The 20,246-nt window shown below is 38.8% G+C and overlaps 1 protein-coding gene across 2 annotated transcripts in view; it reads left to right on the top strand.

Annotated features, from left to right (window-relative positions):
• Nucleotides 1-20,246, top strand: part of syt7a (synaptotagmin VIIa) — a 191,949-nt gene that overhangs the window by 109,408 nt on the left and 62,295 nt on the right. The window contains exons 3-5 of one of the 2 annotated variants that reach the window (XM_057836506.1): nucleotides 9,287-9,366; nucleotides 10,460-10,594; nucleotides 18,374-18,541. In XM_057836506.1, coding sequence (XP_057692489.1) covers nucleotides 9,287-9,366; nucleotides 10,460-10,594; nucleotides 18,374-18,541 — 383 coding nt within the window. The remainder of the gene's footprint in view (nucleotides 1-9,286; nucleotides 9,367-10,459; nucleotides 10,595-18,373; nucleotides 18,542-20,246) is intronic. The other variant, XM_057836507.1, reaches the window with a different exon arrangement.

The raw sequence follows: 20,246 nt of genomic DNA, 5'->3' as shown, positions 1-20,246 counted from the left end.
CACTCCAGAGAGTTCACTTGAGATAGCTAGAGAAAAACCCCAAATCAGCTGGTAGATAAGCTCTGAAAACTATAAGAGGTAAAACAATATGAACATTTCACATAACATTTAAAGTTACCAGAATCATCACAGTTATCAAGAATGTCACAATGTTGCCAAAGTACTTTAAACGCTTACTTTTTATACATTTAGAACACCACACATGACCCCAAAATTGTTTTGCGTAAAACATAACTCCAGAAAGTTGACGTCTTTCCCCCAATTGTAGCTATGAAAATCTTTCTCTATCTTGAATTAATTTACCATCTGTAATCTTTCAAAAATGAAATACTCCCACACTTCTGCCTTTGCCCTCTTTGTAGGCGAGATTCGCATATATCGCTGCCACCTGTTCTTCCTTCCGCCATGTTTCATAGCACCGTCATGTGTGTCTAATGTTCTGTTGCTGCCTGACTCACGTTATTCTCTTCTTTGTGGCGCACGTATAAAAGTATATTTCTTATTTGTTTTCTGCCTCTCAAAGATCTTAAGTACCGGTACGGTAGCATACTGTGGAACCTCAGTTAGATTAAGAAAAAAAAAAAGTTCCCGTTAAAATAAAATCACCATTATTATGCAATAGTTTAAGCAGGAGATTTCACGTGAAGCATTGAGGCAATTATGCTATATGCAAAGCGACAAAAAAGACAAAAGTGCACTTGTTCACAGACTGATAGTTGTACATTAAACAAAGTAATTTTTCGTGGCAAGTTTTTTTTAAAAAACCAATTTGTACCAGTTTACTGCTTCAAAAACTAAATAATCCTACAACACTGAGCAAGACTACAACCATACTACTTCGATAAAACATCACTCACCTCTCATTAGATTGAGGATGATTTGAGGATATATAATTTTGTTGATTTTCTTCCTTTTTTTCCCCAAATTACATAATTTTTAGGCTTTTATTTAAACTTATTCTGCTTAATAGTACATTTGTGGTAACATTGTGACTCTCACAAACTGCTATATGCTCATTGATGACTTTAATGCCAAATTCTGACCGCAGGGCATGATGCCCAATTCGGAATTTTTGTAATTTAGTAAATATTTGCGCCGTCGCTCATGTTGCACAAACATAGGCGATTCGCAGTGTGAAGGGAACACTTCTATAACATAACATGCCTGTGTACTTTGACATGTTATCATTAGTCACAGTGTTTACAAAGTAAATGTGGTCCCTTCAGGAGAGATCTTAGCCGTCGCACTTTTGTTGCAGTTTTTTTTTTTTTTTTTTTTAAAACCCGGTAGCTTCATGTGCAGTATCAATAAGCAAAAGATATTTTTCAGAGGATAGATGGATAGATTTATCCGCCATTGCTCATTCATGTCTGTTCTTTGTTTTGTCGAACTGTGGTGACATATTTCAGTTGTTGATGATGTACAGTTTGGATGTGTGCAGATGAGCGTTCATAGTGAAGAGGCCTCGTATAAATATCAGAATTGTCATTTTACATCATATATATGGCGGAAAACACAGACAAGACTGAAAAAGCAGTTTCTGATCTTGCACTCCTCTTTAAAAGAAACTGCTGTATTTTAAGCTAAAACAACTGTTGTGTTTGATAGAACGATATGTCTATATGCTGCCATAGCAGAAGTCATGGTGTATTAAGTCCCCAAACTATTTTTAATTTGTTCGTTTTACCCTGAAAACCCCCGTTTACAGACGTCGCGCAACCGCTTTTGTTTCAACACAGCCATAAAACGAAGGTAATTAATAATATTTATTATTCAAAATGTATGTCGTTTTTAGCTTATAATCATTAAATGACGTCCCATATTGGGTTTAGAAAAAAAAAAAACGACTTAAAAAAATTATTCATTCACATATTTTAAACTTTTAAGCAAATTATTCCGCAATGAAAAAAATTGCATCTGTAAAAAAGTCACGGATATCTACCTCATAACTATCGCTTAATTGTATTTTTTTTGTTACTCTTGCATTTTCTCCGATATGTTAGATGATAAATAATCGATCCAAACAAAAAAAAAAGTTGAAAAACAAAAAAAAGTTTAAAAGTATAAATATATGAAAAAGAAAATCTCGACCACTCCTTGATGTCTGCGATTTCTGCATCGCGACCTTTGTTATATTACCATGTTTCACTGATAAAATCCCCCCAAAATCCAGCTGTGGCCATTCACAGCTGTGTCTTGACACTCAGTGATACATGCTCAGTGGAGTTTTTGGATCGAAACTAAGTAAGTACGCGATAATATCTCATTAAAGTCATGGCGTCTGTAATTCTGTTCTCGCGTGCTCTCACCTCCAGGTAGGGTTTTGCTGTTTAAAAAACATTTTTTTTTTTTAGAAAATGCCCTCCTGTTCAAAAATGTTCTTCTCCCAGAAATGTGAGATTTTAAGCTTTCCAATGATGTATCACACATGCATATCGGACAATTTTGAAAGTTGGCTAAATTGGGGGTCTCAGAGCGGACCTTTAAATCACCTGAGTGTTTTCCGCCATATACATCCTCATATACATCCGGATTTAAAAACATTGGAATTGGAGTGTTCATACTGCCTGAAAATGTCAGCATATGGGCAAAAAAATCTATATTTGCGGTGTGAACGTTGCCTAAAACCTCTGATAATTATTGACTAAGGTGAAACATGGCATGACAAATTTTAACTCTTGTTGTAGGGCTGTATATTCTCTGCAGTGGATCCTCATGTTGTTGGTGTTAGGTATTATTTTAACACATCAGTGCTGGTGCTGTTAACATCTGTTTCAGCAGCAGTGGCTATTTGGCATTCAGAGGGCATCAGCCTGCTTCTGTGAACGCTCTGCTGTTTGATCCGTAACAGTTGTGAGCGCAGCTGAGATTGAATCAATCGTATGAGCAAAATTTTTATTTTGCATTAGGTCGGACGTTGAGACTCACAAGAAAAGTATCACTATAACGCCATTCAGCAAAGTGGTGAAAATCGATGATTGCGGAGCTTAACTAAAACGAATTAGTATGGTAATAGCCAGCCATTACGATTAACAATAGCCCTAATGTTGTCAGTGACAGATTGTCTATGATTGTGCTAATGTGTGGATCATAGGATTCAAAGTTAATTTTGGTTAACAATAATGTTTGGACAGATAAATGATCACTCCTTTTAAATTATAGTGTAATGTGCGTAATATTGAGCGTGTATGCAGACTCTTTCTGTCTTCTAGTTCAAACAAACACAGCTGGGTGTTGGAGGGCAGTGCACTGCCAACTGATGCAGACAGAATATGAGCTTCTTTCATTTCTCATGTCTAGAGCCTTTAGGAAAAAAAAAGAAAAACGGCTCATCATCACTGCGGGCAGTCTTCCTCTACTTCTCCAGACCTCACTTTAGGTCTCCCATATTTCAAGACGTTGGTTGTAGATTGCGACAATTTGACTCGCACTCATAAGTAGACTATTACATCACATTGGAGCTGTTTTGAACGGGTGGCTCAGAGCCAAGTGAAATTGCAATCGTGAAACTCTTTTGTCATGTGACAATAAAGCAGCAGGTTTAAATTAGACTTAAGTATTTTCAAGGGTATTTGAGTGGAGGATTAGAGGGAAATTGCTCACTCTTCCATTTGGTTTGCTTTAACCCTCATTTGGGGCACTGAGCTGATTTTTCTGTATTGTGCATGTCATAAGAGCTTTGTCATATTCATTGCCATGGATCCCTGCAGCATTTATTCGTCTCACATGCACACACACATACACAAGTGTTTATTAAGAAGAAGGTGACTGATGTGAAACTGTTGCATCACGTGCCTGCACGTGTAAAGGAAAGCCGTAGGACTCAGTAGGTGGCCAATGCTGCATGTTTCAGTCTGTTCTTATTGTCAACACCAGTCCACTTGAGACTTTACTCACTTTGCACCTGTCCCTCTCCTTGTATCCCCTATCCCCTTTCACTTTTTTGCCTTTGTCTGACACCTTTATTTATTTATTTGTTGAAAATCTGATTCCTATTTCTAGCCCTCTCTTCTAGCAGTAGACTTTCTTTGTCATCCTGGCTTACTGAAATTTTTACGACACCATTGAATGATATATGACCAGCCTGCGAAAGCTTACCTGCCAGGTATTAGGGGGATATTTGGTCCTTTACTGACTATTTTGCTATTGGTGGCACAGGCTTTGTAATGAATCCAAAAGTGCTTTATTGAAGATGTGGGCTCTACTTTGAAATGATATCAGAAGTTATCTGGGCCAAGCAGTTTGCCTGGTGCACTATCCTTAGTATCCTATGTAGGCTTCAGAGCTATTTGCATCCTGATGCACTTTGTGAATGAATCATAGATAGAGACTGAAATGACTCATCTATCAGAAACTCATCCACAAGCATAGTCCTGAGTGCTTGGCTCTTAAGGGACTGCATTCACATAGATAGCCTCAATATGGACTAATGTATATTTGAGCGGTGCCAATATGGCAAACTAACCGGCAACCATCCTAAAATCCACGGAATAATACGTTTGGTGGCATGTTTCTGTGTGTTTGTCACGCTCAGATTCTAAAACGAAGAACATCTGGCTCATTCCAGAATTTGAGAAGTTTTGATAACCCACTCAACCAATTCAGAATAATCTAATTAATTATGAATGATTATTTGTGGAACATGTGTGACCCCGGAATCCCACAGGATCCGCCGCGCTACTCTCAGCTACCTTCTGAACGAAGCAACAAATACCTTTGTATTGTAGTCAATACGAGGTGGTCCACATGATGCGCTCAGCTCCGATCCGGATCCGCCTGAGTCCGGCCACTCCGGTCCGTCAAAGCTAAAATACGGACGAGGTCTATTTTCTGGTCCGTCAACCTGCAGTCGGATCAAGCCCTGTCCTTTAGCACTTACCAAACAGAAAAGAGAATGGCAGCAATATCCGGTCTTTCAAAGTACATAATGTTTATAAAAGTAATATGCATCTAATTTTAACTCTGTTTTAATTGACATCTACACAAAACAAAGGCTACGTTCATACTACAGGTCTTAATGCACAAATCCGATTTTTTCGTGTTTTTCCGACCTGAGTGAGGCATTAACTCGACTGTCTGAACGTGACAAGTCGCATAAAACTGGACCATTTCAAATCCGATCTGGGTCACTTTTGTATGTGTTTCAAATCCGATCTGGGCCACATTTTTCCAGACTGTTGCGGCGGTCTGCACTGTCCAGTCTCTCAAATCGGAATTCATGCAGCAATTACGTCATCAAAAAGCGAGAGAGACGCTATGGTAGAGGTGCAGCTGTGCGTTATTAGTGCCTAGCTTGCCTTGAACACGGCTTTTTAGGAATTGTCGGACTTGACAACAGTCATAAAAAAATACAAATGGGTTGCGGATAAGCCTGAGAATGATCGGTTCTTTGTCTGCTCCATATAAGCAATATTTCAACATTGCTTACACATCTGAGAGTCGGGGCAAGCTGCCCGTATGTGCGTGTGACATGCACGGACAGTGCGTGCATGCTACCGATCCATATACTTTGAATATAAGCCTAAACTGGGATTATTTATATCTGTTATTTGTGTCCTCTTTTAAAAAGCAAAATATGATATCCCTGGAATGACGGATGACAGCGAGCATGTGTGGTCATTTGTTTTGATGCTTCTGCGCATGCGGGTCGTCTTGCTCAGCGCGTGTCGGACTGCGAATTAGTGCGCATGCGTAATACTTGAATGGTCTCAATGGACAAAGGCAGTCTGAACGGGCACGCCAAAAAAAAACAGATATGACAAAAAATCGGATTTGTGCATTAAGACCTGTAGTATGAACCTAGCCAAAATGTATCTAGGTCATTTGAATGGGATGTACAGTTTTTATGTATTTCCAAACAATATCAAATATTTTAAAATGACTGAAGGAAATGACATTCTTCCGAAAACTATTGTAGCGTCACTAGGAAGTGCTATAATGATGTTTCAGCGTGACCTTCCTTTTGGTGCGTTTGATGCGGCAACGCGACGCTCCCATTAGTGGATTACTGACATCACGATTGAGTGCGGAGAAAAATAAACATGAAAAGTAAGCTGCCAATTCTTACAAGCGCTACACTGGTGACAAAACTGGGATGTAGAATGGAAAGCACGATTGAGGAGAAACCGGGTGGTCGTCCTTCACCCATGCTTTTCTGTGTGTTGAACAGAATTTAACTGTAGCTAAACAGTACTATTGGCCTTTGTGCATTTTTGGCCCATATACTGTATGTGTGTGTTTTTTTCTGAAAATACTGTCACAATAATCAACTTTGTGTTGATCTGATCAAATAGGCTAGGTTCATACTGCAGGTCTTAATGCAAGAATCCGATTTTCTCGTGTTTTTCCCGACTCGAGTGAGGTATTAACTTGACTGTCTGAACGGGACAAGTCGCATAGAAGTGGACCATTTCAAATCCGATCTGGGTCACTTTCGTATGTGGTTTAAATCCACATTTTTCCAGAATGTCGCAGCAGTCTGAAGTGTCAAGTCTCCCATATCGGAATTCATGCAGCAATTATGTCAGCAAAGAGCGAGAGGCATGGAGGACGGCAGCTATGTAGCTGTACAGTAGTGTTAGCGCCTAGCTTGAACTCGGCTTTCTGGGAAGAGGCGAGCTTGACAATAGTCATAAAAAGATAAAAATGGGTTGAGGATTAGCATGAGAATGCTTGGTTTTCTCTCTGCTCTATTTGAGCAATATTTCAAGATTGCTTACACGGCTGAGAGTTGGGGCAAACTGTCCGTATATGTGTGTGACATGCACGGACAGTGCGTGCATGCTATCGATCCATATAAACTTTGAATATAAGCCTAAACGGGGATTATTTAGGTCTGTTATTTGCGTCCTCTTTTTAGACATCAAAAAATGATCTCCTTGGAATGACAGCCACCATTTGTAGTCGTTTGTTTTGATGCTTATTCCGGAGTTACACAGCATGCACGCCACTATGTTACTATGAACCTTTTTATCATCGTTGAAGAAAGCAGTAAATCACATGATACACCGGACTTGTCAGTTTTCCCAAAAATATGGGTAAAGAAAATGGATGTCCTTGCTTGTATTTTTTATACCCTTTTAAATTAATATGACTAGATTGAATGTCTCACTCAACTTCAAGCAGTGCCTGTAATGTGTATAGATTAAGACAATTATATATATTTTTTCCTTTACATATCATCTTGGTCAGCAGTAACAGCTATCTAAATATCCAGCTTCTACTCCTGAGAAAAAGCTAACATTAGTACGGGTTTACATCTCTGTATTGTAAATAGCCGATACATTAGGTAATGAACAGTGTTGGGCACATTACTTTAAAAAAAAGTAATTAGTTATAGTTACTCACTGCTCCTTCCAAAAAGTAACTGAATTACTCTATAGTAAAAGTAACTAGTTACCAGGGAAAGTAATTATTTCCGTTACTTTAAAAAGAAGTTGTTGTATGTCAAAGAATTTGAAATTTTCTGAGCAGTATTCGTGTCAGTTGAATAGAGAAGAACAGACAGGTAGTTGTGTTATAGAACCTTGTAATATTTATTGCACCTCACCAGCAACAGACTTATCCTACACTTGAAGTGCAACAAAAATAAACAGTAAACAATATAATAAAATAACAATCAGCAGTAAACAATTTAAAGTGAGTTTAATCAATTAAATCTAACTCTCACAACATGAGACAACTGGTCAAGTAGACATAGCCTACTGTACTTCAAGTATTTTGACTTGAAATAGTGTTTATATCTCCACCTCATAAAGGACAAATTTTCCTCTGAATGCTCTGCCATCATATCCCTCTGCATCTGTTTTGCGTGTGTGTTTGCCGCACGCGCTGTTCCGGTTTGTGTGTAAAAAAAACACCGGCTCTGATTGGCTTACCATGACACATGACTCTAACCCTCAGCCAATCACAATCACTTCCATCGCATCTATCCAGGTGGTGCATTCAGGTAGCCTCCTCCCCCTACCCCTCCCGTCACCCTCAAAGCGTCTGCTGTCCTCAAGATGGAAGCAGCATTCTTGCTGGCTGACAGTGGGGGATGGGAACGAGGCTAGCATTCAGGTGTAGCAAAAACAGAAACGTTAGCAAGCTTTAGAAAGCATTGTCTAATTGAATGAGCATGTACAAACAGCCTGGAGTCATAAGAAGTATGTGCTGTAATATTCTGATGTAGAATTATCCGAGGCACCCTAAAGTGCACACGGCGCCAATATTGTTTTGCTCACATGATGCGAGAATGAGTTAGAGACACGGCCTTCCGAGAGCCGTACGATTGTGTTAATGTTGAAGTTATATGCGCTATTAAAGAAACAGAGTACCAGCACGTTCTGTGTGGTATATCTTTGCTAAGAAAAAGCACGAAACAAAACACGTGCGCTATTCTCGAACCTGAACGCACCCCAAGTCTTGGATGACAAATAAACAGAGCAGAGTAGACTCGCTACGGCTGGTAGTTTCTTCAATTTATCCAGAGTAAGTAACGCACCGCTTTTGACCGTCAGTAACGGTAACGGCGTTGTAACGGCGAAAAAAATAATTAGTAAGATTACCCCGTTACTGAAAAAATAACGCCGTTATGTAACGGCGTTATTTACAACGGCGTTATTCCCAACACTGGTAATGAAGAATATAAAAATCAGAACTCATCATACCTTTAATATTTTATTATATATTATTGACGATTACATAGTAAAAATTAAAGTTATTTAGCCTAAAGTATCCTCCAATTCTAGAATAGCCTGTCAATCTACGGTGCACAGCATTATGGCCAATTTAAAAAACATTTGAATTATTTGGGGGCACGGGCAGCGTCTGCCTTATCCCTTCTTCTTTGCCTCATATGTAACCAAGTGTCAATGGAGATTACCTGCATTGTGATGAAGGCCAAACACCTTTGATTCTAATGAGCTTTTCTAGCAGAATGCGCCGAGCATACCAAACTTTTTCAAATGCCATTATTTCCACGGTAACAGCAGGTCATGCTCTAGCTGTTTGAAATCAGAATGGAGCAGGACTTTCCAGACGCTTCTCCAGTGCCTAGAGGATTACCTTTAAAGAGGCAATTGCCATGTAAATTTCTGGGTGGCTGTGGTTGATAATCATGAAATGGCACTCGGCAGAAGACTTGATTTGACTAAGATGAGTATAATCAGGGGACCATCGGGGTGTTCCAGAGATAATAGGGGTGGCAACGTTACCTGCAAAAACACTGCTTCAAAAGGATAAATACATGCTAACCTATTTTTCCTCTTCTTGTCTGTGGCCCTCTCTGTGCACTTGGATTAAGGGGAAGAGAAATAAGCCGGGAGTGGAAACGGCAGACACTCCAGACTCAGCACGTGAGCGAGGGGAGAAGAAAGCCATCAAGTAAGTGCCTGGTAACTGGTTGGTCTTGAATAATCTGATGCTAGTTACCTGCATCGAGTTCACCTTTAGGGCTCTGAGCGCTGCAAGTGTGTGTGATCAAGCAGATCTTATAAGTGAGGCTTAGTGATGTAATGATTATAGATTATATTTACACCATCATAACTGCGACTGCACATAAGGCTTCTTCAGTGAAGGCAGCTTGCTAATCCTATGTTAACTTTGATTAATGAAAAAGGTATGTGTTTGTAAGTGATGGCATTCATTTTTCTCCCTTGTGAAATTGTCAGAGTATAAAAGTATGAAATGAGGTGCGCTTCTCCCTCTGATTAATTCAGGCTAGAGGTCAATACTGGAAAATGTCAGCTTTGTAATGCTAAGTACGATTCTTAATTTCACAAATGTCTTTTTTAACCTGTTCATCATCACTTCTCTTCTATATGCCGCTCTTGTGGTTTTCTCTGAATGTAATGCTTTCCCTCTTATTTCATATGTCAATTGTTTGAACATGGTTGGTTATGAAAATTGTTTGTGATTTAGGTGACTTATGGTGTTTTTTTTATCCACATTTTCTCTCTTCCGGCCTCAAGCGGCATCGATGTGCTCTGTTGTTCATTTCAGCTTCCAACTCTTTTGTTTGTGCATTGCCTTTGTCTCCTGTGCCTTAGCTCTGACCACTGCTGTGTGGCTTGTATGACATCAGTGATTATGCTCACCTTTTCCTCTTCAACTACTTGGATTTACCTCTTTTCGTCTTGTACATTTTTTTTTTTCTTTCTTCTCATGCCGGGGATGGGGGTTTGGGTGTCCAGATTTCTGAATATTTAGTTCAATGTAATTCATTAATGGTGCCATGCTAGGTGGACAAATTGTCATCACATGCTATTGTGCTCTTTTCTTGCTACCTATCACCTTCAAACCACTGTGGTGAATCTTCAGATTTAGGCTGGAAAACAGCCTCCCATTTCATGCAGCTCTAAGACCGACTGTTCCTCAAAGCGAGCTCTTGCGTCATTTCCAGATGCAACGCTTGCTGGTTGGTGCGGAGGCTCTCCACAATTGTTTTGCTCTGACCTCTCTTTCTCTTTGGCCACAGTGATCTAGACAGAGACTTTTGGAATAACAATGACAGCAGCACAGTGCAGCAGAGGTGGAGCTCCTATCCGCCGAAGGAGTTCGTACTTAACATTTCTCCCTATGCCCCATATGGAGACCCTCGCCTCACACTCAAGTGAGTCTTGGTCCAAGACTGGTAAGAGTCTTCACCCTTGAGTAGGGCTGTCACGAGACAGGGACATCACTCCTTTCCCTTTCCTACCATTCCGCCTTTACTCTTCTATCCCCTTCTCCTGCCCCTTTCCCTCTACCCTTTCCATTCAACTTTCCCTTCGCTACCTTTCAATTTCCTTCCTCTTACTTATCCAAATTTTCCCTTCTCCCTCTCGAACTAAACCCATTTAGTGTGCCAGTCAGACGGCATTATGAATCTTATTTTATTTTTCATCCCTCAAGACAACTTCATTCACATGAGTAACTCGACAAAAGGCTTATTTTAAAGGCCACTTTTAAAATATTTTTATACATTGCAAAATGAATACGAATTGCAGCTTTCAAAGCTAAGTGTTATTATTGAATTTCATGGACCACTGTAAGAACAAGAGGGGAGGAAAATGCAACAAATGTAACCATACTGGAGGGCACAAATGGTTACGAATGATTATTCATAATCTTCTGTAGACGTGTGTGGGTAAAATGTCATACACGCACATTGCAGCCTCCCAACAACAGCCATTCGAATATGACTGCAGTGGAAAGCAGCGCACCCCTGCAACTGCCTCTGGCTCCTTTCTGCTGATCCTCCTCACTCCCTGTCACCTTTTAATGAACACCCAGGCGCATGTTCTGATTCCTGCTCCGCTCCCTACAGCCTTGCCGGTCATTCTAACTCCTGACCTCTAACCTCTCACCTTTCTCCCATGGAATGTAACCATGGAGACGGACAACCCTCATAGCTGTTCCCATTTCAATGGTGTATACCTCCGTAATCTCCCCCAATCCTTGTCTGTGCACTTGTTGTGATGGGTTGACCGTTATACCAGGTAGCCGTGTGATGCCAGTGTTCGCCTGTGGTTGACATTCGCCTGCGCCATTTCTCTGATCCCTCATTATATCTCCAAAGTATACGACATTAACACTGTTACACTTGAGCTGCATCTACTGTCAGTCACAATGGGAGATAAGACATTTTTACGCCAGGCCATAAAAGTAATATTTTGAGTCCAGTAAGAGATCGAGCAAGGTCAGACTTATCTCGCTCCAGGCAGTGTCAGGGCTTAGATTTCCTGCTACCAGGAATCTGTCAGATAAACGATCTAATGAATGGTTATTTTTAATAGGCTGAGCTTGTTAAGAAAAGTGTGCTAAATGGCCTGAAGAGATGAGGCTGCAGTGTGCTGGTAAAGATGCTGGATACATGGCTCTCCTGTCTAAAAACTCCAACAGAAGATGATAGCTGCTGATCCCAGTTAACTGGCCTTCACAAGCCTGCAGCGCTCATGTTTTCAGATAATCATTTTTCTTCAAACAACCCTCAAGTTTGGCATTTATTGTCTATAAAACTACTTTATGCTTCAGTTATTATTTTGTCCACTCATGGTAATGTACAATTTTCAGTGAAAAAAAAAAAAAAGCTAAATAGGTTTCTTTTTCAACAGTGTGCCTGAAAATATGCCAGCATTGAAAAGTTGAAAAAAAAAAAATCTATTTATTGTTATAAGGAAGGACAGGTATAACCAGGGGTGAAAGTGGCCAGAATTTCTTGACAGAACTCCCCGACGTGAAGGTCGCCACGGAGCCAGAAATTATATTTATTTATTTCTTTATTCATTTCTTTCATTTTTGGGGGGGCGGGGGGTAGAGGGGTCAACACTCTTAAACTACTGAAAAGCAAAGAAAACTGTTGTCAATGTTTTGCAAAATAAAAGTTAACAAAAACAGCAATAACCCCAACCTCCAGCTCCTAATTGTTATTTTCCCTCATTTCCTCACATACTAAATGCCAAATCTCAATTTTAACTACTTAAGAACATAGGATATATATTAAAATTGAAGTTAATGTAACATTTACTTTAAAAAAAAAAAATAAATATAGAAGTAACATATGTTCAGAAAAATAAGTACAAATGACTTATATTATGCAGAGTGAAATGGAATATATTATAAAGCTCGCGCAAACATTTACTTTTTTAAATCATAAGGAAATGAATAAGTAGCCTAACATAAATGAACATATATTAGATGTTCTGAACCTCCCCATCAGAGCAAAAAAAAAAATATATGATAAATAAGCCTCCTCAATTCTTTTGTTGTTCTTAAAGATTTGATCCATTTTATGTTGCATTGCCCTTTTTTTGTCGCATCAATTCAACAAGCTTTTTTTTTTCTTCTTTTTTTTTTTTTTTTTGCTGTTGCAGAAAACATGCACATTTGAACCAATCAGAGCTAACCATCTCTGCTTATCACATGTCAGTATGTCAGCCAATTGAACGGATAAATGAGTCCAGGCATTTTGCCTTGCTGCATGCATTCGCACATTGACGTGACTCATCATCGTCAGACTCAGATAACTACAGCAACTGGGGAAACCTCCATGCCGTCCGTGGAATAAAATCAATAATAAATATCGGTGGAAACGGACTATGCTACACAAGCACTTTATTATGCTTGTTGTTAACACTTGTGTTGTGTATGTAAATCTGATGTTAATAGATTGTTTTCTTCTTGGAGCTGAAATGCATGTGTGGCAGCTTAGCATTTATTTATTTATTTATTTATTTTTACATAGCGTTTTGACAGTTGCTGTCATATTTTCGGAATCAAAGCACCGTGTACCGGAACAGCGTTCCGGCCCTGAATCTTATACCGGAACAGCATTCCGGCCCTGAATCTTATACCGGAACAGCATTCCTGCCCTGAATCTTATACCAGAACTGCGTTCTGGCCCTGAATCTTATACCGGAACTGCATTCCTGACGGTTCTGGCCCACTTTCCCCCCTGGGTATAACTTCTTGACTCAGAACAATTACTTTATATGATTTTAAGCCGAAAGCTACAAAATCCTTTCCTGTTTCGAATTCATTTAAGATCAGAAGCTTTTTTCTTTTTGTAATGACACTGGGCCTCATTTATCCAACAGGTTACTATCCTGTGTGATCTGTACACATTTTTAAGGATCACTGGATTTGAAAGTCATACCAGCCTTTTTCAATAGACCCCAATGACCAACGTCACACAATCACGTGATCGCTGTGTTGTGCCGCCATATTGTCCGTCATTGTGTGTCCGTATTCTCAATGGTCTCAATTTATCGTGTAATTTATAGTGCAATTCATGGAAGCCCCGGTGCTTTCAGATGCTGTAAACTCATTGGATGTGTTGCATAAAAGGTGTTATGTGGAAAAGCTTCGGTCGATCCATTCGCCAGATCCATATTTGATGCCTAAATCGATATTTTTCGACCCGCTGGCTTCGGCGTCTCTGCCTGACATCTGCTACCCTGATATCTACAACTATCTTCTCCACAGAAACTCAGCCTATTCTCACGAAACTTTGAAAAACTTCAAGAGCAGCACTCTAAGCCACATTACCATGTGTGACCCTTTACTTCCAATTTTCTAAAATGGCGACAGTCAATTAAAAAAAAAAAAACAACTGTGTCTGCCTCATTTGCAAAGAGACAGTCGCTGTTTTCAAAGAGTTCGATGTGACGCGATATTACCAAACAAGACACGCTGACATGTACGAAAACATTACAGGTAAGATACACAACGAGAAATTATAGCAACTTGAAGCTAGTTTAATTTCACAGCAGCAGTATTTCGCAAGAGCCCGAGTGTCGAAAGAGAATGCCACAATGGCGAGATTGTTGAATATTATGAATTAAAAATAAATAAATAAACAAAGCAAATGTGACACACAGAAGGGCTTGCTACAATTTGTTTAAATATATTGTTCTACGTAAATCAGCCAAGGTAGCCCCCCACATTTTTACCACACCAAATCTGGCCCCCTTTGCAAAAAGTTTGGAAACCCCTGTTTAACTGATGATCCTTAGACGAGGCCAGCTTCTTTCACTTGGTAGCAGCTAAATATTATTCAAAAAATAATGATGGCGAAAGAAATAAACATCTTGAATTTGAAACTGTATGTTGTCGGCGATTAGCCTCGCAATGATCTTAATTGTGGTTGTCAGCCCAAAACCCTCCAAATATATATTAAATGCATCTTACCAGGTATAAAATGCCTACTACATAGTCTGTGGTGATCGTTTGGTACCAAGTTTTCTCGTCGAATTGCAGCAGTCCATCTCGCTCTCCTCTTCGGGTCTCTCGGAATACGGTATAACTTCAAGTCCAACCGCCACACACGCCTTCACCATTTTGATTATTAATGTTAACGAGCAGAAAAACACGCCGCAATAGAAGGCATGTACGTAGCAGTAATGTGTAATTAGACGAGCTGACGGACAATATGGCGGCTCCAGTCAGGGGGGCGGAGTTGTGACGTCATGTGATTGGGGTCTATTATATTCTGTATATCCATTTAGTTCTGATGACAATGAGACAACTGTAAAACCAGCTGTTTTGACAGCAAACATTTTTATGTATTCACATGTGAGGCTGAACTATATATTCAGTATACTGGTATTTCAGAATTTATCAATCTTATATATTGGAGGGGAGGAACTATCAAGGAAAATGTGGCGATATAGCCTTTGTAAATCACTCCTACTCCCAGGCAGTAAAGGGATTGATGCCTGACTGTACTGCACATTCCTGTAAATACTTGCGTTGATTTACAGTATGACCCCATTTAGTTACATGTTCCTACTTTTAATTCAACTTAAGACCTTGTTGACCTTACATCAGGTCGATAAGCGAGGCCCCTGTCTTTGTATGTGTTGACCATTGCTCCAGCAGTGTCATCCATGATGTTACTACGATTGATGACTTTATCTGCATGCACCTTCAGGTCACTTGTTCACAATCAAATGTGAAGGTTGACCTTCAAATGACAGCAAGACAACTAGTAGTCTTTTCTGACCTCAACGTTTGCTATTTCTCATGTTTTGTCCCTGCAGGAGGACTGTGTGAAAAGCAACCATGTCACCAATGGGCACAAACATGCTTTATTTTTTTATTACCATTATTTCAAATTGGATATGGTCATGGTCACTTTCCAAAACAGTATTAAGCATTCATGGGAGTTACCAACAATGATGTAAGCACTCAAGATAGGTAGCAATCGATGCCTATTTAGTATAATAAGTGCACTACACGGACAAAGGTATGGGGTAACTGTGGTTATATTAAATCCACAGCTTGTGGCAATGTAACAAAGTTTCTCGCAGTGTTGTTTTTGGCAGCTATTTTAATTTCCGTCTTAGTCTTAGTCTTTTGGACGAAAATACTAATTAGTCTTAGTTATATTTTAGTCATTTCAAAATGTGTTCGTCTTCATCTACTTTTAGTCAACGAAAGCTCAGACAAATTGTGTCTAGTTTTAGTGAACAATTCCCAAAATGTTTTCGTCTATAAACTTCAAAAGTTTTAATCCGTGAACAAATAAAGACAATTTTCCAGTAATTTCGAATGAAAAGGACAGATGAGCAGATAATTGTAGTCTATAAGGACATCACCATTTTCATGATGATAATACACACTCAGCAGAAAAACAGCACATTATTTGCAATTAATTACACAAACCTGGACGCCACAAACTGTATGTAAAATGTTTTCCAATAGTTTAAGAAGACACCGAGACACCTCGGTAATTGCTAATGCCAATGCGAAAGCTATGCTAACGCTACAAGCTAGTTTAGTGTGTGATGATCACTCAGCACAGACCTTTAAAGGCTAAAACAACATGGCATTGCCAAGATATGAACTCAAAACTTACCAAGCAGCACCTGACACATATTTCACAAAGGGAATCTGGAATGGACACACGCCTGTGTGTGGGGCGGGGGTGGAGCAGCACGTCACATGAATGACACAACCAAACACTGCTTAATGCGTTCTAACTACACATACAATAAAAAATATCACACAGTGTGAATTTGACGGAAACTATGGCGAATTTTTATCCCATTTTCGTGTCTTCAGATGACAACTGGCATCCATCTCGTCGTGTTTTAGTTTCCTAAGACACGTTTTCAGCCCGTCATCGTGACGTCATGAAAAAAATTGTTCGTTGACAAAATATTTTCTTTATTGTCATCGTTTACGAAAACAACACTTGTTTCTCATGCTTTTCAGCACTTTGTTCTGCTCTCTCAAACACTTTCTAAAGCATTCATAGCGTGTCTGTAGCAATTTGTGTCCATTAATCAGAAGAATACGACCAAAAGTACAATTCTATTTTGCCCCAAAGTTGTTTGATGGCGGGCAGGTAAGAGCTTTGTGTTGTTCCTTTTTACCAATCTCATCCTAGCATACCATTTCTGAACTTGCATTGTGTGCCAAAACACAGTCATCCTGTTACAGATAATTACCGACCAAAAACAAATCTACAGTGGCAGGACATTTCAGGCAATTTGCAAATTCCAATGCTTCGCAAAAGAAAAAAATGTGAATGCCAAAAGAATCACCACAGCAAAAGTATATACTTACATCGGAGGTATACTGAAAACAAAAGCAGACTTAAGACAGTAGATACAATTTGATAGATCTTGCATTGTGACCATAGTTTTTTGTAGCTCTGATATTAGCCACCAATGTTAGGCAGTCTGATGTGTGTCCTGACTTAAGTATGGAGTCCCCACGCGGCTCCCTTGTAAGACTTTGAATCTAAATAAGTACTTACGTCTGACTGGCTGACATTAGCAGACAACATTCTTGTAAAATCCTAATATGCCCGATTCCTTATACTTTTGTCCATTTAGTGCATTTCAAATCATTCAGTTCATGTAAAATAGCATTTGAAGTAGGCAAGGCAAGGCAAGGCAAGGCAAGGCAAGGCAAATTTATTTATATAGCACAATTCAACACAAGGCAATTCAAAGTGCTTTACATCACACGAAGATCATAAAAATCACATTAAATCAATAGAACGCAAAAACAAAGACAATCGAAACAGGAAATAAAATTATACATAAAACTCGCATTTAATCACGAATAGAATTAAAAAAAAAAAAAAAAACTACTACTACTACTACTAATAATAATAATAATTGAAATCAGCAATGGAGATAAAGCACAAGAGGAATAAAAAGCAAATAGCTTGAAATATATAGACAGTTATGGATATGCTGTGCTAAATAAATGTTTTTAGCCCTGATATAAAGGAGCTAACAGTTTGAGCATACTTATTAGTTATTATTATTAGTTATTTACATGAAAAATAAAAATATATTCAACGTTTTATAAAATATTAAGCTCAATTTCACTTTCAATTGTTCCCTAAAATGGTTTATTATTTTCGCTCCACTACAAACCATCAGTCTTTGTTTCCACCGTTGAACTGCCTCGTATAGTGGCGTGTTTCAAGTCCTAAACACATAAATGAAGGAGGGAATGAGAATTTAATGGCCAGCATCCACACACTGCTGCTGCTGTTGGTGAATGCTGGCAGCTGTGAGATTGGTCCTCTCCGCCCTGCCGGAGTGACCTTGTTGGTTTTCCACCTTCCACAGGCTGCTTTTCCTTGTCCCTGCACTCTACTCTCCATTTCTTTGTTTGAACACACCGGACTCCAGATCCTTTTCATTTACCTGCTTCTCACTGGGTTTGGAAAGCTGTCTCCTCACACACTCTACTAATGTGTCTCACCTACTTAGCCATGTGGTTGCTCAACTTCTTTTCTCTGTGTGTATGTTGTGTGTGTGTGTGTGTCTCTCCTTCTTTCTCTCTCACACGCTTTTTGGTGTTTTTTCCTCCTGTGCTTGTCGTTGTTCTCCTTCTTTGTATCCTCTCTGCTGCCATACCTCTGCACCATGGCTGTCTCCTTTAGTGGAGGAGTGTCAGGGTGTCAGAAGGGGGCAGCGACCGGGCATGGGGATGATGTGGGTGGGCCTTATCGCAGTGACAGTATGAAGAGCATGATGACGGAGGGAGCGAAGGCCGGGAAATGGCAGACTGTCCAGGGCCACGTGCAGTCTGGAGGATTCAGACCCAGCAAGTGAGTTTAGCCGGATGCGGAACAGTGCGGGAACAGTGTGCAACTCCAATGTTAATTTTTTCTTTTTTCTTTTTTTTTTTTTTTAAAGGCATGTGTGGTTGGCTCAATTTTACCATAAAAAATGAATAACGTAAAATAAAGGTTAACAGTAGTATTTAAGAAAACACATACATTTTACTATTTTTTTTATAGGTTCTTAAAAACTGAAAATTATGGAGAAAAACAAAATCATTTATTTTATACTCTGATCCATATTTAGCCAGTTTTAATGGTGGTGGAAACGTCACTGAGCTTCTGCAACTTTGAACTCTGATCTTTACAGTTGAGCTGTCTACTGAGCTAATGAAAACAAGATGGAGCTGGTGTACTGCATGTAGAAGGCTAGGAAAATGTTACTCCATGAGAATTTAGAAGGGTGTGCTTTCAGATGAAGCCACGTTGGGTCATTAGCTCAGTAGTTAGCATGCTCGACTGCCGCAGTGACAGTCTGTGTTCAAACCTAATTAGAGAGTAGGGAGAACAAGAAAAGGATGCAGAGATATCACCATTGGGCCGGTTATGCATACTGTACAGTATTTCCTAGTCATTTGCTGTAAAACAACAGTTAAAATGTAGTTCTCAGTAGTTTTTTGTTTATTTTATTTTATTTTATTTATTATTCACTATATTACGAGTAGGGGTGCACGATATCCATTTTTTGAAACCGATACCGATATCGATAACTTCCTGCTCCTCAAGGCCGATACCGATATGATAACCGATAATATATATATATATATATATATATATATATATATATATATATATATATATATATATATATATATATATATATATATATATATATATATATATATATATATATAATATATATATATATATTCATTCATTCATTTTCCATGCCTCTTTTTCCTCACGAGGGTCGCGGAGGTTCATTTTCCATGCCTCTTTTTCCTCACGAGGGTCGCGGAGGTGCTGGAGCCTATCCCATATATATATATATATATATATATATATATATATATATATATAGTACTGTGCAAAAGTTTTAGGCAGGACACCTGCCTAAAACTTTTGCACAGGACTGTATATTTTTATTATATTATGTATATACAGGATATACTGTATGTATATATTTTCCCCAAGTGGAAGCTTCCATGATCCTTATAAATTTAATAATTAAAAAAAATATATATACAGTTCTGTGCAAAAGTTTTAGGCGGGTGTCCTGCCTAAAACTTTTGCACAGTACTATATATATATATATATATATATATATATATATATATATATATATATATATATATATACATATATATATATGTATAATTTTTCAATGTATATTTACCTGAGTTTTTGAACACCTGTAGGTCAAAAATACCAGTGGTTGATTCAGCTTAGATTTGCCTTTGACCGAACCAGAATTTTCATGATGACATGAACATTATTATAATGAAAAAAAAACAGACAGTAACAAAACTTTGCATACTGGAAAAACAGGAGTGGAACAAATGCACAAATCCCAATCCGACACCGTGCCAAAAATATTATTAATAGGGCCGATAATATATTATGTTATTGGATTTATTGGGATGATGTCATAATTCATATTATCGGACCGATAATTATCGGACCGATAATTATCGTGCACCTCTAATTACGAGGGGCATTCAAAAAGTAATGCACTCAAGTGCATTGCTCGTAC

This window comes from Corythoichthys intestinalis, chromosome 5 (genome assembly GCF_030265065.1).
Source record: "Corythoichthys intestinalis isolate RoL2023-P3 chromosome 5, ASM3026506v1, whole genome shotgun sequence".
Classification (NCBI taxonomy): domain Eukaryota; kingdom Metazoa; phylum Chordata; class Actinopteri; order Syngnathiformes; family Syngnathidae; genus Corythoichthys; species Corythoichthys intestinalis.
Note: the sequence above shows the minus strand (reverse complement) of the source record. Positions and strands in the feature narration are given on the sequence as shown.